The sequence below is a fragment of the Nyctereutes procyonoides genome, unplaced genomic scaffold (assembly GCF_905146905.1).
Source record: "Nyctereutes procyonoides isolate TBG_1078 unplaced genomic scaffold, NYPRO_anot_genome, whole genome shotgun sequence".
Lineage (NCBI taxonomy): Eukaryota > Metazoa > Chordata > Mammalia > Carnivora > Canidae > Nyctereutes > Nyctereutes procyonoides.
Genome location: NW_026575043.1, coordinates 2888827 through 2914228, shown reverse-complemented (window position 1 = coordinate 2914228; position 25402 = coordinate 2888827). Strand labels below are relative to the sequence as shown.

Sequence of the window (25402 nt, the reverse complement as noted above, 5' to 3'; positions counted from 1 at the left end):
TTCATGAGAGACACAGAGAGGCAGAGACACAGGCAGAGGGAGAAACAGGCTCCATGCAGGAAGCCTGACGTGGGACTCGATCCTGGAACTCCAGGATCACGCCCTGGGCCAAAGGTAGGCACTAAACCGCTAAGCCACCCAGGGATCCCCAATAGGTAGAATCCTATCCACAACTGAGTTACTTTGTCAAAACCCCGAATTTTCAGGGATGCCTGGGTGACTCAGTGGTTGATCGTCTGCCTTTGGCTTAGGGCATGATCCTGGCATCCTGGGATCAAGTCCCACATCGGGCTCCCCCAACGGGGAGTCTGCTTCTCCCTCTGCCTGTGTCTCTGCCTCTCTTTCTGTGTCTCTCATGAATAAATAAATAAAATCTTAAAAAAAGAAAAACTTAGAGTTTTTGTACAGATTTTTCCTAATTCCTTAGCTGGAGAATTTTCAGTTTGTCAGTAAATGCTGTATTCATAAATCATCTACTTTTTTACTTGGTTAAGGGCTAGAAGGATGTTTTTCATTACTGATACTTTAGATTAAAAGGTGGAACACTTTTTCTGTAAAGCGCCAGATAGGATAGTAAGTTTTTTAGGCTTTATGGAGCAGATGGTCACTGTTGCAATTATGTACTGCTGTTGTTATAAATCGAAAGCAACTCTACACAGCATGTGATTGGATGAATGTGATTGTGTTGGAATAAACTTTATTTATTTTTTTTGGAATAAACTTTATTTACAAAAATATACACCGTGAGCTGTGGTTTGCTGACTCTTGCTTGCTCTAGATCAGTGGCCTCTCATGCAGGATGTATGTACCCAAGGAAAAATGTAAGATGAGCTGCAAAAAAAAAAAAAAAAAAAAAAATAGAGCTTCTATTTATGTTTATTGTTGACTCATTTTAAAATTTCTTCGTTTTATACTATATAAGACTATTACTATTGTAGTATTTGGTATATAATAATTATGAAAAAATTAAGGAGTTCTCGAAATTTGTTCTTTTTTCTTTTTTCAATTGCAGTGGGCTTATTAACAGTGGGGATTGGGATTGTTTCTCTAGATGTCCTCTTTCCTACTAATGCCTACATACTTTGACTTTTTTCAGAACTCTCTCTCCCTGATCTTCGAAGTTTATCCTCCCTTTCTTGAGGAGGTAATTTTTTCCCCATGATTCTTCCTGTTCAAATTAGCGCCATCTTCTATATAAAGAGGTTACTGTCAGTCCTATAAGATGGCCTGTATTAATAGTATTTTGCCAATCAAATTACAACAAAGTATATTGGAAGAACATTTCTGTTTATTAGAAGTATAAGCATGTTCCATGAAGGAACAGTCTGGCCTTCAATGGCATGGTCATTTGGAAGGATTCAAAGTGGCACAATCTCAGTGTGACTTGGGTTGTTCTCCGGATTTGAGAGGTTTTACAAAAATGTTGGTTATTTTCTCATTTGGGTGTGAATTATGGAAAAGAGAATAGAGGAATTAGACACATTGGAGGTACAAAAGGAGAGATTAGATGGGCCATATGTGGAGCTAGAGTTCGTTAGCAAATAGGGCAATACTTGTCACATGCATTGATGGATTTTCCCACTGTAGCCCCTGGCTCCTGTGTATCTCTATGTGAACATAATTCCTAATTGGCCCATTCAAAGCTTTATCTTGTATTTAGTCATCAGAGTTAGAAACATCCTTCCTTAAGGGTCCCTAAAACCACTGTGATCCTGGAATGGAAGTTCCATGAAGGCTGGGCTATGTCTGTCTTGTACATGCTGTCTAATGTGATGCTCTTGAATCAAACTAGTGGTTCAGAATAAAGGATTTTCAAGGGACACTGAGCTGCTCTAGAGGAAGAGATCATTATTCTGGGAGGTTGAGGGGATTTTATTTTACTTTTTTAAAGTAAGAGAGTCAGCACTGGGGGAGTTAGCGTGAGTGACAGGGTGGGGTAGAGGGAGAGGGAGAAGCAGACTCCCCACTGAGGAGGGAGCTGAACACAGCGCTTGGTCCCAGGACCCTGGGATTATGACCTGAGCCTGAAGGCAGATGTTGAACTGACTGAGCCACCTGGGTGCCTCAAGATTTTAAGTAATCTCTACATGAATGTAGGGTTTGAACTCACAATCCTGAGATCAAGAGTCGCATGTTCTATTGACTGAGCCAGCCAGGTACTCTAGGATTGTCTTTTATTTTTTAAAAGAGATTTTTATTTATTTATTTATTTTGAGAGTGAGTGAGAGCAAGAATGTGAGCAGAGAGAGAATCTCAAGCAGACTCCACACGGAATGCAGAGCCCAATGCGGGGCTTCGTGTCTGAATTCACAATTCGTGTCTGAATCCTCTCTGGATTCCTATAAATTCTGAGTGTTTCTTTCATTTCACTCACTCCAAGCCATTATCTTTTGTATCTGGGGATTTCTAAGTACCATTTTTCTCAGATTATCCAAGTTGGGAGGATTGGGTCATGCATGTGGCATCCATGTTAACGTTGCAGGTCTGGTAACAGGGAGGACTGCTAATTCAACAGATCATCTTAACTTTATGATGGGGTCTCTCAAAGGCCTGTGAGCCTGTGTGTTACAAGTGTAATTATACTGTAATTTGGAGTGGCGGGGAGAGATGAGGGTGTAGAGGTGGTGGAGCTGAGTCTAAGAGAATATATAGCTTTATATACATAGATTTTTCTTGTGCCCAGGAGATGTAAGAGGAGCTAGTCTCATCAATCCTCTAAAGACTCAACAACATGGATCACTGAATTTAAACTTGGCTTATGAGAGCTCAGGGAGCAGCAGCTCATTCCCTTCAGACTCATATTTTCGTGTTTTCATATTTCTTACTCAGTGACGTTCCTGAGCCGGACACTTTAAGGAAAAGAGTTTCAAGTGTGGGTTAATGTTGGTCAATGCTGTCTCGAGGGTGTTAGTGTAGTTCTTTCCTGATCTCGGCTCTGTTTCTCTAAGCCCACTCCATTGCCAAAGGAAGAAGTACTGTTTGGAGTGTGGAATCAGGTGTGAAGAGCACCGGTTTCTGCTTTCCATCCTAAAGTGTCTGTGAACAGTTGTGTAAACAGTGGTTTCCAGCCTAGGTCAGGTGGACTCTGATGTAAGAGTTGATGATATTTTGGGGAACATGAAGAAAATAGTATAACTTGATTTTCCTTTTCTTTTCTTTTCTTTTCTTTTCTTTTCTTTTCTTTTCTTTTCTTTCTTTCTTTCTTTCTTTCTTTCTTTCTTTCTTTCTTTCTTTCTTTCTTTCTTTTTTAAGATTTTATTATTTGAGAGAATAAGAGAGAGCACAGGCAGGGGGAGGGGCTGAGGGAGAGGGAGAAGCAGACTTCCCACTGAGCTGGGAGCCTGACAATGCCAGGGGGGGGGCTGGATCTTAGGACCCTGAGATGATGACCTGAGCCAAAGGCAGATACTTAACCAACTGAGCCACCCAAGCACCCTGAGTAGAACTTGTTTTATGTTTATTTTACATCTGTTTTATTTGTGTGTGTGTGTGATTTACACTGAACATAATATATTGAGATAGTAGCACATGTATATAATTTATAGATAAACAGATTTTGTGGAGGTTTGTGTTCAAAATATTTTTCAGTTAAGAGTGAATGATCAAAAAATTTAGAGATCATCTATTTAGGATTCTGGTCATGTCATCATCTGTGAAGTGTTTCAGATTGTCATGTACCTTACAGAGCTGGTGAGTCGTCCAGCTAATCATTTAATAATAGGACAAATATAAATATAATATTTATATTATATATCCTCAGGTGTATCTTACGTAAAAACTACACATGCTTGTTATACCTTGAGTTTGGGCACATGTATAAACTCCTATTACCATGATCAAAACAAAAATATTCTTGTAAATTCACACATACCAGAAACCATTGACAGGTTCCTACAGGGAACCAAGACAAGGGAAAGTTAACCAGAGAACAGTCTGTGGTGACAAGTGACCCTAGCAAGAAGAGTCAAAGAAGGCTGAGCCAATGTGAAATAGAAAAAGGTGACCTGAAGTCTTCTGTTCAGGGAGAGAGCCTGTAGCCCTGGAGTGAGGGAAAGGAAGCTGGCTGATACCATTAAAAAAAAAAAAAAAAAAAAAAAAGCCAGAAGCCCAGAGAAGCTGGGAAGTTCATGTCTGCAAACCAAGTATGGTGTAAAAAAAAAAAAAAAAAAAAACTATATATATTATATTATTATATATATAATATAACATATATATAATATATATAATATATATTTATATTTAACATAATTAAATCGCAATATAAATTAGGATAGCAGGAAGGAATAGCGAATCCATAATATTTGAGACTTTTTAAAGCACCCCACTTCAATTTTCAAACTCGATGTGAAGGAGAAAAGTCTAAATTGTACCCAGAAAGGCTCTCAAATGTATATGTCAGGAAGATACTGCTTTGGTTTGGAGTTTACCATCCTTTCCACAAGAGCGCATATTCCATTGTATGTGTACAGAAAGTGTGCAGAGTGGCAAGACTGTGTTCTTGCATGAAATACCTCCTTTGAACCTCTGAGTGTTTGTTAGATTTATTAGGGGTAAATCTTTACTACTGTGGTGTGTGGATATACTACAGATAATTAACATGTTGTTCACTGGATTATTGTGCTTTTACCTTTGTGCTTTTTCCACATTGTAGTTTATGGGGCTCATTAGACATCCTTCAAATCTGTCAATTATTTTTATTCTTTTACACCTTTTTGAAGTATTTCACAGTATCTATTTAAAAATTATAGTGCCTCCCTCTTGGAGTTATTGTGAAGACTATAGGGATTAATATATCTAAACATTTTATGCTTGATACAAATAAATGTTGTGGTTTAAATAAATGCTTGCTACTTTTTTAAAAAAACAGATTTTATTTATTTATTTTGGAGAGAGAGCAAGCAAGCAGGGGGAGGGGGAGGGAGAGAGAGAATCTCAAGCAAACTCCCCATGGAGCCTGATACAGGCTCGATCCCAGGATCCTAGAGATCATGACCTGAGCTGAAATCAACAGATGCTAACTGACTGAGCCACCCAAGTGCCTTTGCTTGCTACTTTTATATCCTAAAAGACTTGCCTCCTTTAAAAATGAACAGCTATAACAAGTTGCCAGTTTTCTTAGTTAAAAGAAAAAGAGCTAGAGATACAAAATCCCTATGTGACGTAACAGTTTGTGTTTCCAGAAGCTAGTTCATCGTCTTTTCCTTGATGCTGCTCTTACCTTGTATTAACGTTATGATGACATTTTCTTCTGAAAAAGTAGAGGTGAAAAACTTGGTTCTTTTGAGTTTTAAGGGAAGGTTTGGATCATTCAGAGTTGCCAACTGAAATGAGAAATAAGGATCTCAACTTATATTGCAAACTCCAACCCATGGCTGGATTAACAACAAGGGACAACTCTATCATCCATTTATATCCAGAAAGAGGTTAGGGAATATAAACTGTGTCATCTCTTTCAATACAGTGTAAGAAAAGATTCTGCTAGAGGATATTAACACTGGATCTTCTCAGGATTTGGAGTCTTAAAATGTTTTTGCTCTCATTTTAAGGAAATGGTAGAAGTGTCCCATGGAAATGGCAAGAGAATACTATGTTGCCATGTGGCCAGGACTCAAGAGAGGGTTCCCTGAACTGTGGCTCTTCATGGATGACATTGCTCTTCAGATGGAAAGTCAAGTGATAATTAAGAGCCTTTTAAGAGATCAAAGCAAAACACAGTGGGATACACAATAAATGCCATGGACCGTCATGATGACAAGCATTGGTGTTTGGAAACCTTTCTACATTATATACTATAACGCTAGTGGTACTTCGTGAAAACACTAAGAGAAAGAGTTTGTTCTGATTGACACAGACCCAACCAGGGAAATCCAGGGAGCTTTCTGCAGTGAGATGGTATTGGCGCAGCTGTTGGGAGGTCCGCGTGAATGCCAAATTGGGTATTTATCCTAGGTTTGCTTATTTTGCTCACTTATCACTGAGTTCTAAGTAAGCCACCCAGGAAAATGAACTCTCAGGAATGAAATTATTGACGTATGGTCTTGTGTTTCTTTCTTTTGTTGTTGTTGTTTGTTTTTTTTGTGTGTGTGTATTTTTTTTCTGTTGCGATGAGATTCACTGGTTCTGATCATGATTGATGATTGTTGTATTTAAATGGCATCTCCTGGAACCTTGGCCTCTGTATTGTGACTGGCCTGGTGGCTTGGATGTTCTGAGAGTAACAGATTCGAGGAATCCCAAATGTCACCTGGTTCAGACTGACTTTTCTCCAAGTGTTTGCTAAAGTGCTCCCTGAATGCTTGCTTCTCAGACTTTTAAAGCTCCCCATTCTCTGCACAGTGCAGCCAGGTTGAGAGATATTTCAGACCTGAGAAATTGATGTTTTACACATTGTTGTATGTAGCTGTGGTTTATTTACTTTTGTTTCTGTTTTACATTCTAATGTGTGAACATGCCACAGTTTATCCATTCTACAGTTGATGGAGTTAACTATTTGGGTTAGCTTAATGAGTATCTTGAGACACTGGTAAGGCCATTCTTATAGTTGTTTATGTCAAGAAAAGCATACAGTTTTGTATCAGAATGCAAATAAGGGTAAACTGAACCACTATGCCTGCCACTTAGGTAAAAAAATAGGCTATTGCCTCTCCTAAGAAGATGTACATGAATGGGTTTTCATTTCATTTCCCCCTGCACCCCTACCCTACCTGGTTGTAATAACTACTCTAACAGTCTTTGTGTTTATGATTTCATCATAATAGTATGCATATTTCAACCAGGGTTGTATTAGTTTAGGAATCAGTTTAATCAGTTTAGGAAAAAATTATTTAGTTTGCCTTGGCTCTTGTTCCAGAAATCTACTTTCTGCCTCAGGCTTCTCCCATATCTTGGATACATCTTGTCTGTATAGTGGAAATTGTCATCTTCCTCTGATACATCCTACCTACATTGCTGAAATTGTTAATCTGCTGAAACATTTCTCTAAAAGCTTTTTATGGTTGCCCTGCCTACAGTCATGTTTCTATAATACAACTTTCAAGTCTTTTTTCTTAAATATTGAGTGTTTAGATTAGCTACTATATGCAGACCACTCCAGACTTAATGGTGTGCAGCATGAACAATCACTTTTAATTATCTGTCATGGTTCTGGGCTTGATTGGGCTCTGCTAGGTGGTTCTTGCTGGGGCTCTTTCAAGCAGATAGTCAGATGGTGGGCTGGCTCTGGAACCATCTTGAAGGGGCTTCTTCATTCACTGGCCTGGTGGCTTGGATGTTCTGAGAGTAACAGATTCGATGATTAGCTGTCATCAGGGACCCTTCCACGTGGTCTTTCTATGTGGCCTGGACTTTCTCAGAGCAAGGCAGCTGGAGTCCGTGGGTGAACATGTCAAGAGAGGAAACTGAGCAGAAGCCATATTATTGCCTTTTCTATCCTCGCCTTGGAAGTCCCACAGCATCAGTGGAAGATATCTGTGTTGTCTCCAGCATTGGACAATGAGGAATACAGCCGTTATAAACAATAATATATATGTTTCTGCATAAGGACAAGTTTTTTTTTTAAATTTTTTATTTATTTATTTATGATAGTCACACACACACACAGAGAGAGAGAGAGAGAGAGAGAGAGAGAGAGAGAGAGGCAGAGACACAGGCAGAGGGAGAAGCAGGCTCCATGCACCGGGAGCCCGATGTGGGATTCGATCCCGGGTCTCCAGGATCGCGCCCTGGGCCAAAGGCAGGCGCCAAACCGCTGCGCCACCCAGGGATCCCAAGGACAAGTTTTTATTTCTCTTGGTTTACTATGTAGGATTGAGATTGCTAGATCTTATGGTAAGTGTATGTTAAACCTAGACACTGTCAGACTATTTCCACATCGACTGTGCCATTTGCATTCCCATCAGCAATGTCTGAGGGTTTCCTTGCCAGCCGTTGATGTTTTTTTTTTTTTTTTTTTTTTAGTTTTAGCAATTCAATACATTTGTAGTAGCATCTCGTTTTGGCTTTAAACTGCATTTCTTTAATGGCTAATAACTTCAAACATCTTTTTATGTACTTCTTTGCCATTGATATATCTTTTTGGATGAAGTATCTTCTTTAGATTTTTTGCTTTTTTTTTTTTTTTAAATGGGTTCTTATTACTGACTTCCAAGAGTTCTTTATACATTCTGATACAAGTCCTTTGTCAAAAATGTGATTTGCCAGTACTTTCGCAGAGCAAAGATTTTTGATTTTGGTAAAGTCCGATTTATCAATTTTTTCCTTTTTCGATCATGCTTTTGGTGTCAGATCTAAAAATTCTTGACTAAGCCATTCCTTGCTCTGTTGACCATTTCTTCTCTTAGATTCTCTACCTTTAGTTGTGGAGTTTGCTCTGCCTTTTCAGGGTTTTTGCGATTCATATGGAAAGATGATGCCACCCTACCTCCTGTGTCAGTGTAAAACCTGGTTCTATTAATGATGTGCTCTTCACTGCCTGAAAATGACTTCATTATGACAAAAGCCAGCTGTACTTCAAATCAAGTGACAGACTAGAACACAAAATAAAGAGGTTCTCAAGTGTAGTTGCTACTTGACATTAAATCCACAAAAGGAGGTAAGATGAGAGTGATTTGCTAGAGTTCCTGGGTGAGGAAGTCCAGGAGAGCACTCTTGGACAAAGTGTGTACTTGCCCTCCGAGAAGCTAAACCCTGTCACCAGGTACCAGAGAGAATGACAGGCACTAACTCGCACGTAACCAGAGGGGAATGCTGAAAGAAGTGAAGACCATAAAACCACTGTGGAAAGAAGTTGCCATTCGTGGTTTTAAATCTGAAATCTAAAACTCTAGCAGAATTAATGAAGAGGCTATTCAGTAGAGCAGGTGGCATATGAGACCACATGACTGGGACTAGTAATTCCTTTGCACTGTTTTTCCCCCTACCTGCGGGACTCATTCCTCCTTTTTAAAGCATGTCTGATGAAACCAAACGTGTGGTTGGACGGATGGTCTGTGTAGCCTGCCTGCCACAGGGCCTGGTACCCAGAAGCTATGAAATCATGTGGATTTCACCTCTCTTTCCACCTTCTGCCTTTCTTTTCTATTTTCAGTAATGGTTTGAGTACTTGCTATGTGTCATGCCATGCAGATGAAACTGATTATGGTCTCACTGAAGCCAGAAAACTGAAGCAGACTTGGTTTTCAAAGAATTTACAAGCTGGGATGGTGAGGGGCAGACATGGAATACAAACTGTAATCCAAGACAGAATAAAATTAATGCTAAATAGAGATGCAAACAGGGCGCTGGCTGGGGTGACCCAGGGGCTCATAGAGGAGAGGATGTGTGATGCATACAAAGAAGCATGCATGGATTTTCATAGCCAAACACAGCACTAAAAGATATTTCTGACTGTGAAATTGTATGATGTGTTTGATGAGTAGTAAATCATCTGCTTTTGGCTTGAGCATGAATTAGGGGCATGTTATAGGAGATTAGGCTGGAAAAATAGTGCAGGCAGGTCTCTGATGCAAATAGCTGCACTCAACGGCTGAAGAGTTTGTGTGAAGCATAAGACAAAAATACACCTGGGCTAACTCATGTATTTAATAAGTACTAGAAACCACAAGAAAGTACCAAAGGGTTGTAACATGCTTGCTAAGCCTCAGGAATCCATTCAGGGTCATGTATTATCCACAAGGCTAAATGGTGTCCTTGCTACAATATAAACTCCTCAATTAGAGAATACAGTTGACTTGTAACCATGGTGGGAGAGTGGAGGCTGGGGCAACGAACCATCCCCCTTACACAGTCAAAAATCCAAATACAGCCTTTGACTCCCATAAAACTTAAGTACTCACAGCCTAGTGTTGACCAGAAGCCCACCAATAACATAAACACTTAACACACATTTTGTTTGTATGACATACTGCATTCTTACAGTAAAGTAAGCTAGAGGAAAGAAAATGTTTTTAAGGAAATCATAAGAGAAAATACATTTAGAGTACTATATTATTAAAAAAAAATCCATGCAGTTCAAATCTGTGTTGTTCAAGGGTAAACCGACACTCTTGATGGTTAAAGAAGTCAGATTCGTTAATATAGACTGAGAAGTACGTTTCTCCAAGAGCAAGGAGGTTCTCTGAGCAAATGCTGCTATCAGTCTCTCTTCCTTTGGATATAGACATCATGGGCCCCAGAGGGAAATAAATTCAGCTTTTAGGAATTCTACTATCATCATTACTGAAGATCTGTCCCAGAGAATTTCATTGTTACCTCGTGGTCGAAGTAGTTTTAGCTGGATGTTGTGATTGTAAATAATAGCAACTAACCAGTGAACTTGGATGTCACAGATTGAAAATAAAGCGCCAGCATGGCTATGGTAAGAGGGCTTTCATGTATGTTGTTATTTCTGCTTCTAGGGACCTAATACCTATCATTGCTGCTCTGGAATATAATCAGTGGTTCACAAAGCTATCTTCCAAGGATCTGAAACTGGTAAGTGAAGATGTTGCAAATGTTGCTTACTTCTGCTTAGTTTCAAAAGCCTGATAATTATCAAAAAACATTTGTTTTTCTACTAATCTGGTGAACTGTGTACATGCTTTTTTCTTGAGATATTTTCCTGCAAGCGATCTGCATACATTTTACAAAGTTTGTAATGTGAGATGCCTTAGAGAAGTTCTTCCTCATGTTTTCAGCTGTTTCAGGCAATTTTAGATAATGAACAGAAAGACACATTTAGCGGAGCCTTCTGTATATACTCATTCTGTTGGCTAAAACCATTAAAGTTACGTTTGTACAGCTGCAAATAGCAGATTTTATGTTTCTATCCTGCATTCCATCTCCACAAAACTTCCCTTCCTACGAATTTGGGAAAACGTTAGCAGGTAGGGTTGGTCTGCTTGAGTTCTGAGATTTACATTAATTTTCTACAGGAGTTTTGGGGCAGATTTATATGTAAACAAAATGAAATCAAAAGTGAGATGTTAGCTTTCATAAGGTATGGGGGAACCAAATTTTTGATCTATTTCACTGGTGGAAATAAGATGCTCTGTTGGGGATTTTTTGCAAGTTCAAAGCAGCCGTATGGACACTTACCCATAAGTTAGCTTTCTACCACTTCATTTTAGGACAGGAAATAATCTAGAGGTTGTTTTATTGGTCACTCTATGGTCAAGCCTCCAACTTTCAGAGGTCATGGAAACTGGGGCCTTACGATTTTCATAGTGAAGAGGTAGGATTTTGATTAAGACATGGATCTGTAGAAAGTGGAGGGTTGAGGTTTGCTGGTTCTCTGAATTTACCTCGGGTATGAGTAGCTTAACGTATTATGAGTATGGGCATGGACTGAACTCATTTGGGGCCCATCAAAAGCCAGTGTGGTATAGGAAAGAGTGTGGGCCTGGAAATAGAAACCTGGGTCTTCAGGTTCTGGCTCCTATTACAAGGCTCTGTGACTGTAGGTAAGTTACTTGACTTTCTAGGACCTCAGCTTCCTATTATCGAGAGTTAATTGGAGCTCATCTCTGCATATCACAGTACATGGCTCATAATAGCTATTCCATAAAAATTGGTTTAATAATTAGGTATTTGATTAACTTGTTGAATGAATGAATGAATGGACATAGCAATATAGCTAATTTGCAGGTTATTGAGATGAGTAAATCATGTGTATAGAAATTCTAACACAGTACCTGACATATTGTAGGCATTCCCTATTAACTGTTGTCCTTATATCATCACCGACTACCAAAGAGGCTGAGTAACAAGCAAGTGTGGAGATGTGAGTTATGGAAACTGTATGAGCTAAAAGGAGAGTATCTGCAGTCAGTGATGAGATGATGGAGCTAGGCATGGTGGGGCACCAGGTGAACTCTTGGGAACAGACAGGAAGCCATGATGAGAGGGAGACCTGGCAATAGAAGCCTCCGTTTGTTGTTTGCTGGCATGGGGACCATTTGTAAGACTGACAGGTGGGAGAGGGGAGTCATTCAAGGAAAGAGAAGTAGATTAGCTCAGGGATTGTGGGATCAGGGAGGACAATGCTTCTCTACCAAGTCAGTTTACCTGGCTCATTAAAACAGTCATGATTTTCAAAATGGGGCACAGGAGAGCTCTGTGGAGGTGGTACATATCCCACTTTTGGAAATGGTGCCAACTATTTTAGGAATGTGTCCTGGCCATTGGTGCTGCACATCTATCATTCTCTCCCACAGGCATGATCTTTTCAGTTGCTTTAGATGTTTAGGCAAGAAATCATGGAACTAATCATTTCAGTTCTGGAAAATAATGCATGTAAGTGCCCAGATGCTTCCTAGGATGTCCTGGGATAAAAGGAAGTGTCATGACAGGATTTGAGGGCTGCTCTTACTGCTTTTCTCTTAACGAAGATTTAAGCACAAAAATACATATGTGTGTATTTTTAATATTTGATATTTTAAAATGAAGAATCGCGTTTGAGATTTTACTCTACAGTCTTCAAAAGGAATAGAAATTTTTCATGTTTTTCACCCAACGTTAAAGAGAACTGATACTTGTTCCTTTGATGGGATTGCAAGACATAATCTCAAAACATTTTCTGATACTCAGCTTATTGGAGTGAAGGGCTCAGGCCCTAGCACATGACAAAAGTTCAGTGAAGGGATCGTCATCACAAACCTAATATTGTTACCATCATTGCCATCACTAAGTCTTTTGTTCTCCATGCTGGAGATCACTTTCTTTGGCAATTCCTTTTGGTTTTCCCAAGATTGGGATATGCCCGTGAGTGCCCACAGTACTACTAAAATGGGCTTTTAATCATTCCATCATAATTGTCTGTATAATGGTATACTCTTAAAAACAGGGACTTTTTGCCTTTCATGGCATTGTATTCTCAGGACCCTCATTGTGCTGATACATAGTAGTAGATGCTTGATCAGGTTTTGTTGAATGAATGAATACACGAATAAATGGTTTATTTGATTAAAACTTTACATCTGCATGGATTTGTAAACAATAAAGTGAGGTTGCTTTTAGACTTATGGCATGGTCAAAAAATATCTTCTCTTACAGTCCACTGATGTCTGTGAACAGATCTTGAGAGTGGTGAGTAGGTCCAATCGGCTGGAGGAATTGGTGTTGGAAAATGCTGGGCTTAGAACGTGAGTATTTTCCTGAATATATGAATATGTGGCTTAAAATCTTTCCACCATTTCTTCTAAAATTCATATATAGTTAAAAAAAAGAAAAGTTGGGTCACTCACATATACAGTGTTTTCCCTTCTAAAAAAAGAAAAAAAGAAAGAAAAGGGATGGATGGATACCTGTTAAGGATTTTATAACATCTTCTGTGATCCAGTCACTTGTTCTTGAGGGAGCATGGTGTGGTGGTTAAGAGGGTGGGCCAGATGCCTCATGGTCTTGGGTGAGTTGCCTCACTTCTGTGCCTCAGTCTCTTTATCTTTTAGATGGAGAAAGCAATAGTATGTACTTTATAGAATTATGATTGTTAGGATAAGTAAATTAATACATGTAAAATGCTTAGAAAAGTATCTTTCATCTTATAGATGCGATGAGTTAGCTTTTATGAATACCATTAATGATACTGGTAACAACATATTTCCCATGATTTCATTGCTTTTGCCTTGGTCTGTTTCTGTCTCTTTCCAAATTCATACTTACCCTGTTCGGTAGTTGGTAGTGATTCAGTAGTCAATGCCCAAGCCTTATGTGGAATTTGAATCTGCTAGAACAAAGACTTTACTGCTCCTAACTGAGCAGGGTTGATAGCTTCATAATCATAGCACTTAGTGTGTTATTTTAAGTACAACATACCTAAAAGAGTGATTTTGATTTTTTGTTAAAGCATAGTGCTAGCAGTCATAGCCTTTAAACTCAATAATTAGGGCAATCAGTTTTGCATTTGTGAGTATTGCATGAAATTAGAATTAAGATATAGTGAACAGCCTATTGCAATTTTCATGCAAAGCAGGTTCAATTCAGGATTTTTTTTTTTTAGTTATGGAAGAGCTGTAATACTATTAATAGCATTCTGTAATAATGTCTTTAAAGGGGCATTTATATATTTTCTTTTTGCTTTTGAATGAGATTTTGGCTAATCAAAATGAACCACATTTTGGCTGTGGCTTTATGGATTCTCTAATGAGGATATATAGTTGTGTGAAATAGATTGGGTGTTAATGAATATGTGGTAAGTAGACTAATACTGTAAAGAAAGGTTTTCTTTTTTTAAATTTCACTCCAGCTGTTCTAGCTGTCAGTGTTTTATTTGAGCAATTTTACCTTTTGTGTTATTTAATCTCACTGTTTTGTTTACTTACAGAGATTTTGCACAAAAACTGGCCAGTGCTCTAGCACATAATCCCAACTCAGGACTCCACACGATTAACCTTGCTGGCAACCCACTGGAGGATCGAGGTACCATAGCATTCATGTGATTCCTGATGCCAAAATTTTAAGAGGATTAGTGTGGCTACACTCGGAAAATGTTGTCAGGCTCAGTTGTAATTATTTAATAAATGCTCCTGATGCTTTGTTGGCTTCTAGTTTTTTCCACCCTTTGATGAAAACACTGGTGCTAACATTCATTATCTAATTATCTTCTTTTGAAGAGATACACAGAAAGGATATTATTTTTAAACTATCATATTAGTTTTTTTATGGCTCTGTAACAAATGACCACCAACATGGTGTCTTAAAATGACACAGATGCATTACTGGATCATTTCTTTGGGTCAGTAGTTGGCACAGGTTTGCTGGGCTGTCTACTCAGAGCCTCTCAGGGCTGAAACAGGTTGTCAGCTGTGGCTGTGATCACATGTGACCTTCTGTGTTCAAGCTTACAGGTTGTTGGCGGAATTAATGTCCTTGGGTCTGTAGGACAGAAGTCACCATATTCTTGCTAGCTTTTGTTGGGGATCACTCCCTCCACCCAGAGGCTGTGCTCATATCCTTCCTCCATTTGAAAGGAGACTTGAAGCAGTAAGGAGCACATCTCTTTGATGCTTACCTTTCTTTTGAATAGAGTACCTGATTGGGTCAGGCCCACCCAAGACAGTCTCCTTTTGATTAACTCAAAGTCAGTTGAATAGCCCAATCATGTTAGCGATGTGCCATGTATTCGTTAGTCTGCCCCACACACTCAAGGAAATTATACAGGGCATGTGTCCCATGGGGTAGGAATCTTGTGGACCATCTCACTATTCTGTATACCAGAAGCATCTTTTAACATTTAACAGGATTTGAACATGAAGATCAGGAGAAAATGGAGGACTGGAGTTCATGATGAGGCAGAAAAGGGTTTCGTTAAAAGTGTTTGGGCAGAAGGAAGAGTCAGTAGAATGTGTAACTTGAGTATTTAAATTCTCGGTAGGAGAACATTGGTGGGTGGGGTTTAAGAAGAAATACTTTATCTCTAGAGGGAGTATTTTGTTTTCATTATCTGTTGCAAATGTTCTCCAGCATTGTTGAATAAAAGCCTCTCGTCTTGAATATTATATATTTGAGGATTAATTATTAAACTGAACTGAAGATACAGATACTCAATTCTGCTTTGTGTTCCTGATATAGACACTGTTCTTCACTGCGAAGGATACCCACCCATGTGGCTTTCAATCCAAAAATAAAGAGTAATTTCCTAGCATTTAAAGTGGTGAATCTAAAGGAAGTTTGAGACTGAATTAGGACACTAGATTGCATGAAAATCATCCTCATGGAATAAACCACAGCTGAAAATAATGGATGCCTGTCTCTGAAACAGGAGTTTCATTGGGATTTCTTTAGAAAAAACTAGATGTTGTCTGTATTAGTCCAATGCTAGAAAGTGATGAATATGATACATGGAAATGTAGATGTAGATCTATGTGTAAATCACCTTTTATAGACACGATGGCTGTTTTTGGTTTGGTTTCTAAGGTAGGAGGGACCCAAACATATTTATCCACTGACTGGACAGAGTCAGTGAAGGGAGAGTTGATGGAGGCAGGTGCTTAAGGATATAAATCTGGAGCACAGTAGGCCAGGAAGGGACACTGCTTAGTCATTGCAGAAACGAAGATTCGGGGTGCCTGGGTGGCTCAGTCGGTGAAGCCTCTGCTTCAACTCAGGTCAGGATCTCGGAGTCCTGGGATCCCTGCTTGGCTGGGAGTCTGCTTCTCCCTCTCCTCTGCCTGCCACTCCCCCTGCTTGTGTTCTCTTAAATACATACATACATACATACATACATACATATATACTTAAAAAAAAAACTCACAAATTCAAACCACAGTGAGTACCACTTTGCAACCAGCAGTATGGCTGTGATCAAAGAAAGTGTTGGGGAAGACATGGGATATGGGAATGCATGCTTTCCTGATGGGCATGTAAAATGGTGCAGCCACTTTGCAGACTGGTCAGATAGTTTCTTAAAAAGCTAAACACAAATTGGGGCACCTGAGTGGTGTAGTTGACGAAGCAACTAACTCTTGGTTTTGGCTCAGGTCATGATCTTGGGGTCATGGGGTCAAGTCCCGCATCAGGCTCCATGCTCTGTGTGGAGTCTACTTCAGACTCTCTCTCCCTTTCCATCTGCCCTTCCCCCCAACCCTCTCTTTTTCTCTTAAATCAATAAATCTTTAAAAAATAATAAAGCTAAACACAGATTTGCACATGATCCAGCAGTTCAGTGGAACTCCTGGATATCACTGAAGAGAAAAGGAGCCTACGTTTGCACATAGACTTGGGAACTAATGTTTATAGGTGTCTTCTTCCTAGTAGCCAAGCATTGGAAGTCCTCTGCAGTCTGTGACTGGTGAGTGGGCACACACAGTATAGTGTGTCCAGACCATGGCACCCAGCTAAACTGTGGACCCAGATGAGGGGCTGATCCATGCTATAACATGGTGGAACCTCAGAAACCTCATGGCAAGTGAAAGAAGCCAGGCCTGAAAAACCACATACAGTTTGAGTTTGGGGGGATTTGAAGGAAGAATGCACACGAGGCCCTTTGTTTCCCATAATGAACCTCACGTGTGAGGTGTAGCTGGACTAGGTGGCTTGTCCCCTCAGACGCAATCTTTGTCAGACCCTTGTCTTTGGTTTAACCTTCTGTGGTGGTGCTTGCTTCATTCTGGTGCATTCTAATTAGATGCAGACATTTCTTCTCCACCTGCTTCCTTATCATCCCTCCTGCTCTTTCTCCCCCAGCCTCCCCAACCTCCTCAGACCTTGGACATACTCAGTGAATATTACCTTTAAATTGAGTTTGACTTCATCTTAATTCTCTTCTGTAGCTTTTTACTTGCATTGAAAATCATGGCAAAGTTTATAGCAATTTCTTTTATATAAGAACATGGGCTCAAAGATGATGTTTCCAGGCTTTTGTTCTCTACATTCTTACCTTGAGGACCTGATTTGATCTTTTCATAAATAGTCCATTCATAGGAGCTAAAATCCCAGATTGTTCCAAGCATGTTTTCCTCAACATTGTTGTACATATTGACTCTCTGGTATGGTGTCTGCTCACATACACTTAATTTTTGACACTCATGAAAATGTGTTCTCAAGCTGAGACTTTCCTTGTTTAAGCCCCTTCTAGATTCATTCACTGATATATTTGCCAGTGTTCTTGGACAACTGCCAACACCCATATTTTCTACCTTCCCTCTTGGAGCTGTGCCTCCTGAACACAAATTCTGTATAGATTTTTTTTTAAAAAATTCAGGCTGAATGTCTGAATATGATTGGTCATTTTTCTACTCGTGGATGGAAATTCCACAAGAAATCCCACGAAGTGTAAAATATTTATAAGAATTTCAATCTAGGCAAAATATTTCATGATTTTTGTTTCTGAGCTGTTCAGTGACAGGATTTTATGTTTGAAAACAATAGAAAGCATGGGGAAAGAATTTATAACTGAATCATATAGTATATAAAAGAGACCAAAAGAAACTCAAGGAAAAACACAAGACAGTTTAAAAGCAGCCCAGGATTCTGAGGAATTTCAACACCATACGGAATTTGATTTTGTACCTGAACCATCCACTCAGGGACTTATTTGGAAACCCAGAGAGCAAATTTGACTTCTTGCTTTGTGATATGAATGTTGATGAAGCAAATTCCTGTTAGTTAGTGTTCAGTTTCCTTGTCACACTTATATACAAAGGACAGACAGCCTTCTGTTGTCAAGGGGCTTGTGGTGAAGGAGGGTGAAGTATGAATTAGTAAGCAGGAGTGTAGTGTGTAAGAGCTGGGCTTCATGTGCTAGGGCTCTTCTCTCTCTCTCTCTCTCTCTCTCTCTCTCTCTCTCTCTCTCTCACTGTCTCTGTCTCTCTCTCTCTCTCTCTCTCTCTCTCTCGGAAGAGACACACAAGGCAGCAAACAGACCACACACGTGCACGAGCTCTTCTTATTCTGGGTACAGGGCCAGGACTGCACCCCAGCTTGCTCTCTGCCTTTTCTCCTGATGTGTTTTCAGATTGTAGGTCAAGACCCATTAGCAGGTCATGAAATCAGTTTAATAGCTCATGACAAGCATTTAAAAAAGAAGAATACAGTGCCTGGGTGGCTCAGTCCATAAGCGTCTAGCCATGGTCTCAGCTTAGGTCTTGATCTCAATAGTAGTGAGTTCGAACTCTGGGTTAGGCTTCACACAGATCATGGAGCCTACTTTAAAAAAAAAGAAGAAATAGAACAGAATAGAAAATATTGGGGGCATCTGGGTGGCTTGGTTGGTTAAGAGTCTGCCATCAGCTCAGATCATGATCTCAGGGTCCTGGGATCAAGTTCTGGGTCAGGCTCCCTACTCAGTGGGGAGTCTGCTTCTTCCTCTCCCTCTACCCCTCCTCCCTGCTTATGCTCTCTCTCTAAGTGAAAAAATAAAATATTTAAAAAAAAGAATAGATGGCAGCCCTGGTGGCTTAGCGGTTTAGTGCCTTCAGCCCGGGGCGTGATCCTGGAGACCCAGGATCGAGTCCCATGTTGGGCTACCTGCGTGGATCCTGCTTCTCCCTCTGCCTCTTTCTCTCTCTCTGTGCTTCTCATGAATGAATGAATGAATGAATGAATGAATGAATGAATAATAAATAAAATAAAATAAAATAAAATAAAATAAAATAAAAAGTTTAAAAAAATGAAAGAATAGAAAACATCACAGTGCATTTGTTTGGGAAAATTTTGGTTTTACTTTTATAGTATATGTGTATGCATTTATTTTTGTATGAGGTTCCTTCACTGTGATGTCAAATCTGTTTCCTTATTTGGGTCATGGTAGAAAAGGCTTATGAATGTCTGCTCCAGCTCAACTTCATCAACTTTCTGTGGTAGATCCCTAGGCTGACGTCGTGTCTGAATACCATGGTGTTCTCAGTCACTTCCTTAGAACTAATCCTTTGCATCTAACATGACTTTTTGGATAATAGTTGAGTCGTTTGGAGACTACAGATCTCTCTGCTCATTCCACATGCTTGACTTCCGTAATCATTACAAACTCCATGTTCTGTACTAACTGGTTGTCCTTCCCCAACCCCCTCATTTTTATGGTCTTATTAGCCTTGTCAGGAATGTCTGTCCATTTCCTCCCCTCACTTTCTTCTAAATTGGATTATTTTGTTTAAAGATGATTTTGAATCCTGTCGCAGAATGTTTTTCTTTTGGAAATGTTGACCTGAAGTACCCAGATTTTTTTTTCTTTCTGACCATCTGGTGGTTTGATCTGAATAAGACAAGAGAAACAGATTCTAGAACTAACTGCCACTGAACTGTTTTTGGTGCTTTTTATCTTTCATATCTAATCGTGTGTACACCTGTAAATTCTGGAGTCAAAATGCATGAGTTCTGGAGTGTGTAGGTGACTCAGTCGATTGTCTGCCTTCAGCTCAGGTGTCCTGGGTCCTGAGATTGAGCCCTACATGGGCTCCCTGCTCAGCAGGGGGTTTGCTTCTCTCTCCCTCACCCACTCCTCCTGCTTGTGCGCGTGCTCTCTCTCTCTCTCTCTGTCAAATAAATACATAAAATCTTTTTTAAAAATGCACTAGTTCGGTTCTGGGCTTTGCCACTTTCAAGCTAAATTTCCTTGGACAAGTTACCTAACTTCTATGTTTGTTTCCTCATCTTTATTATTATTTTTTAAATTTTAATTCTTGTATAGTTAACATACAGTGTTATATTAGTTTCAGGTGTATAGTATAGTGCTTCAACAATTCTATATATTACTCAGGGCTCGTTGAGCTACATGTACTCTAGTTTGTCTCTAAAATGATAATAGTACCTACCATGTAAAGGTGGTCTCAGGATTAAATGAGATAATATACAGAAGCAGATAATAAAAAAAAAAGCAGATAATAATAGCCTGTCACATGCTATGCACTCGATGTTTGCTTTCACTGCTTCCTTTGATTTATAAAATAGGCTTGTGGAGTAAAATCATGCAAATGTTATTCTTTCCTTTTTATGAATGAGGAAACTGTGTTTACATGATTTGGACACAGCTTGCAGAGTTCTACCTGATACCAGTTGTTGAGGCTCCTGTCTAGGACTTCCTGAATATCAGACTGCTAGTTGGTCTGTCAGGCTCTCATACCATGGTTGTGATTTTCTGCTTTGGCTGTCTAGATTTCCTTGGGAAGTAGGAGGAAAGAATTTTATGTGTGCTTTTTGAAAAACATTGGCTTATTCCATAGTATATCAGTCAATTTTCTTAATCACCTTAATATTTTAAGATACCAGGGTTGTACGTGATAGCTATAAAACAGAAAGTACTTTTCTTCAGATGCATGACTTTAGCCATATTTAATTGATACTTTTAAGGTGATACAAGGTAAAACAATATTTTAAAAACTGCCTACCTTTGGATCTTAACAGCATTCGAAAGTTCGGTGCCCAGACTCCATAATTCCACTGGTCTTTTTATTCCTATATTCCTAGCTCTTGAATCTTTTTTTTCCTCAGCCTTATTTATTATTATTTTTTAAGATTTTATTTATTTATTCATGAGAGACACACAGAGAGAGAGAGAGAGGCAGAGACACAGGCACAGGGAGAAGCAGGCTCCATGTAGGGAGCCCGATGTGGGACTCGATCCCAGGACTCCAGGATCACGCCCTGGGCCGAAGGCAGGCGCTCAACTCCTGAGCCACCCCAGGCGTCCCTCCTCATCCTTAATTTTGAAATGGAAACGCCTCATTGGATTTTGTTTATTCATGTTTCATAGTGTTTCTGAACTTTTCAGGGAAGCCAGTGGAATTAATAGAAATCTGAAGGTTTTAACTGTCACCTATGTTCTGACATCCAGTGTTCAAATGTATATGCTTTCTAACAGACAAAAAATGACGCCTCTTGCCTACCCATATTCTGTTGCTAGAACTCCACGTGCAGAATTTTGTTAAACTATTAATATTGATGCTTTAAGCTAACAAAGACTTCCATAAACCTTTTTGCCTAGCACGTGAATCATACTGATTCTAGAATATCCAAGTGTTAGAATTTTATGTGGTATTATCATAGGCTTTTAAATTCATGCATGATTAATAGGTTAAATATGCAATGTCAAATTTAATTTCCTATCTTTGTAAGTTAATAACATCAGGTGGCACATGATAATACTAAACATTTTATAATTAATTTTTTTATTAAGCATAAATATTTGGAAGTTGAGGAAGCCATAGTAGTTTTGTTTTGAAAGGAGAAACAAAAATGAAACCATTTTTCCATCTAGATTTGACACATAATTAAAAAAAAATCATAAGGAGGGTAATTCAGTTAGTAAAGTCTCCAAATGAAAACTTCCAGTGATAAATTCTGTTTTAATTCACAGCTCTGAAAGCTATGTGTTGCTTTATTTTGGGAGCAGAATTAAATATTTTTGGCCAAAAGTTTAAAAGTCTCTTCTTTCCTTGTTTGTGGGGTAATGTTTTCTCAATGATGAGTTTGTTCTATGGCACCGTTGAGTAAGTGGCTTCAGAAAGTACCAGGCAGGTTAATTTTTTTTTTCTTGAGATTTTTTTGGCTGACAGCCACACTGAATTTATTATTCGTGTTGCCAAGCCCGTGTTTCTGAAGTCTGCCAGAAAGCAAGAGGATCCTTTGTGTAATAATCTGTTACCTTTTCTCAAAGATCAGCAAGTCTTGGATCACTGTAATGTACACCTGAAACCAATAGAATAATCCTTATCAACTTATAGTGCAATAAAAAGAATCAATTTGGTGCTTTTATTTAAAAAAAATGGACAGTAGTGCCCTGCATTTATGCCTTTTATTGTGTTAGCACTTAGCACGGGTGTTTCTTTAAAGAAGAAATGTAATATATTTATGACTTGCAGATGCCTAGGAAATTAAAACAAAATATTTTGTTAAGAAAGAAGCTAATAATGTAGTCGGAAATTTGATAAAAAATACTTGAAACAGACTGTCTTGTACTTAGGTCTTTAGTCTACTTTACTTTTTATCCTGTTTACCTTTTTCCTGCATTTTTTTCTTTTAAATAAATTACCAAACATGACTTTATTCACCTTTAGTCTAATTCAGGAGCTTCACTTTTTATTACTTTTCATTATTTACCATGTGATCGATTTCTAGAGAAAAATAGTGCTGGACTGTTTACTCCTTTTTGTCTTCCTACCTTTTTTAAAGATAGCTGATGATTAAGGAATGAATACTGGGTAGTGTCACCAGTGGTGTAAAATAATTGTTCAATTCCCGCCTTGCATCTGGTTCTAGGCATTTATGGTGTTGTGTGGTATGTCCGACACAAAAGAAAGTAGTGAAATTTTAAAAATTGTCATTTTTCCAACAAAGCAGAACAACTCAGATCACCCTGAGCACAACAGATTTGAAGTTGAGTGGTAGGTTTTAACTTTGATTTAATGTATGTTCAGCATAATTTGAAGACATGGGATATAGGCTTGGGGATTTTTTTTTTAAACATTGTCACAGCATATGTTTTGCTAGGTAAAAAACTATGTAAAAGAATTGGTCATGTAGGCAGTGATAACTCATATCAAAATTTATAAGTGAGAATCTGGTATCCTTCCTGATTCCATACCTAATTTTTATTTATTTATTTGACTTTTCCAGAATTTCATGTAGTTTTCAACTCCTTTGGATAATACCAAGGAGTGTGATTGCTGGATCACAGGTTAATGTATGTTAAGTTTTATAAGAAATGACCAAACTGTCTTCCAAAGTGGCTGTGCCATTTTGCATTCCCACCAGCCAAGAATGAGAGCTCCTGTTGCTGCCCATCCTGGCCAGCATTTGATGTTGCCCCTATTCTAGATTTTGGCCTTTCTCAGAGGTGGGTAGTGGTATCATTTTATTTTAATTGACATTTGCTTGAGGACATAAGGTGTGGAGCGTCTTTTCATATGCTTATTTGCCATCCTTGTATTTTCTTTGGTGAGGGTTCTGTTAAGATCTTTAGCTCCTTTTCACTTGGCTTGTTTATTATTGTTGGATTAAGAGTTTTTTGTATATTTTGAGTATCAGTCCTTGCAAACATTTCCTTCCAGTCTGTGGCTTGCTTTCTTTTTCTCTTAACATTGCCTTTTCCAGAACAGAGCTTTTTAGGGTTGTTTTTTTTTTTTAATAGATTTTATTTTTTATTAGAGAGAGAGAGAGAGAGAGAGAGAGAGAGAGAGAGATCCAAGCAGAGGGGAGGGGTAGAGGGAGAAGCAGGCTCCCTACAGAGCAGGGAGCAGGATGTGTGGGACTCCTCCCAGGTCCCTGGGATGGTGACCGAGTGGAAGGCAGACACTTAAGTGACTGAGCCACCCAGGCACTCCAGAACTTTTTAATTTTAATGAAGTCCAGTTTATCAGTTATGTTTTTCATGGATTATGCCTTTGGTGTTATATCTAAAAAGGCATCACCATACCCATGGCCATCTCCGTTTACTCCTCTGTTATCTCCCATGCCTAAGTTTTTTGAAGTAAAATTTTTCATTTTCATCAAAGTATAATACACCTTCAGAAAAGTTCACAAATCCCAAGCTCACATCTTAATGAAGTTGTACAAAGTAAACCCTCTGCGTGAATCACTACCTACCAAGCTCAAGACAAAGAACACTACCAGAGCTTCTCAACTTCCCAGGGTTTTGCTCTAGTGATTTTCACCCTTGCCCTCTACCCCTCAGAAAATATAACTACTCTCCTGACATCTGTTATGATAGGTTTGCTTTATTTATCCTTGAATCCTTGAACTTTGTAAGTAATAGCATTATATAGTATATACTCTTTTATATTTGGCAACTTTTGCTTTTCCCTGTGGAGAGGTTTTAATAATAGGTTTATTTTCTTAAATAGATAGATGACTATTGAGATTATCTATTTCTTCTTATGTACATTTGGTAAATTGTATTTTTCAGAAGGAATTTGTCCATTTCTTCTTAAATGATACATTTTTGACCTAAAGAAAAAAATTCAATACCCTTTAGTTATATTTACAGTGTCTGTAGGATTTCTACTGGTATTTTTTTCCATTTTTCTTTTTGATCATTTGATCCTTTCTTTCTTTCTTTTTTCTTTCTTTCCTTCTTTCTTTCTAACAGTCTTGCTGGGGTCTATTAATGTTTCTAGCTTTTTGAAGAACAGGATTTGTTAAATTTACTTATTTTGTTACTTTCTGTTTAATAGATTTCTTTCCTTTTCTTTATTATCCTTTTCCCCCTCCTATTTATGAGGATGGAGTGGGGATTAATTTACTGTTTTTCTTTCAAATATCTTGAGATAGATACTTAGATAATTAGTTTCTAGCTTTTTTGGGATTCACATAAGTATTTAGGACTATAGATGTCACTCTAAGCATGGCTCCAATTGTATCCCTAAAATGTTGATATCATAGTTTTTTAAAATTTAAATCAAAATATTTTTAAGATTTCCATTGTGATTTTTTTGGACGGATCATTTGTTATTTGGAAATATATTGCTTAAGTTCTAATTATTTGGGGATTTTCTAATTCTCTTTTTGCAATAATTCCTGTGTTAATTGCACTTAGTAGTAGCAATCAGAGAATATGCTTTGTGTGATTTCACAGCAGTTAAGGAACATCCTATGTATTTGTTGAGACTTACTTTTTGGCTCAGTATATTGTCACTTTTGGGAAATAAAGGCTCCATGTGTACTTGGAAGAAATGTTCTGCAATTATTAGGTACAGTTTTAAATATTTCAAACAGATTTTTTTTATTGTGCTCTTGATATCATCTGTGTCTTTATAACTTTTTTTTATCTCTTTTATCATCTACTGACAGAGATGTGTTTAAAAATCTCCCACTTTTGCGAGGTAGTACAAACATATATGCATGTATATGATAATCTATGTGTTTTCCTTTTGTTACCGTTAGATTTATTTTGTACATTTTGAGACTATGTTATTAAGACCATACAAATTTAAAATTATTTCTTCTTCATTAATGAAATGTCTCACTTACTGAACTTGTCTTCTATTATTGCACA

The 25402-nt window shown here is 38.4% G+C and overlaps 1 protein-coding gene across 3 annotated transcripts in view; it reads left to right on the top strand.

Moving 5' to 3' along the window:
* The window catches only part of CARMIL1 (capping protein regulator and myosin 1 linker 1), a 325852-nt gene that overhangs the window by 150307 nt on the left and 150143 nt on the right, over window positions 1-25402 (top strand). For all 3 annotated transcript variants that reach the window (XM_055322435.1, XM_055322434.1, XM_055322433.1), the window contains exons 9-11: window positions 10395-10470; window positions 13030-13118; window positions 14300-14394. In XM_055322435.1, the coding sequence (XP_055178410.1) occupies window positions 10395-10470; window positions 13030-13118; window positions 14300-14394 (260 nt within the window). The remainder of the gene's footprint in view (window positions 1-10394; window positions 10471-13029; window positions 13119-14299; window positions 14395-25402) is intronic.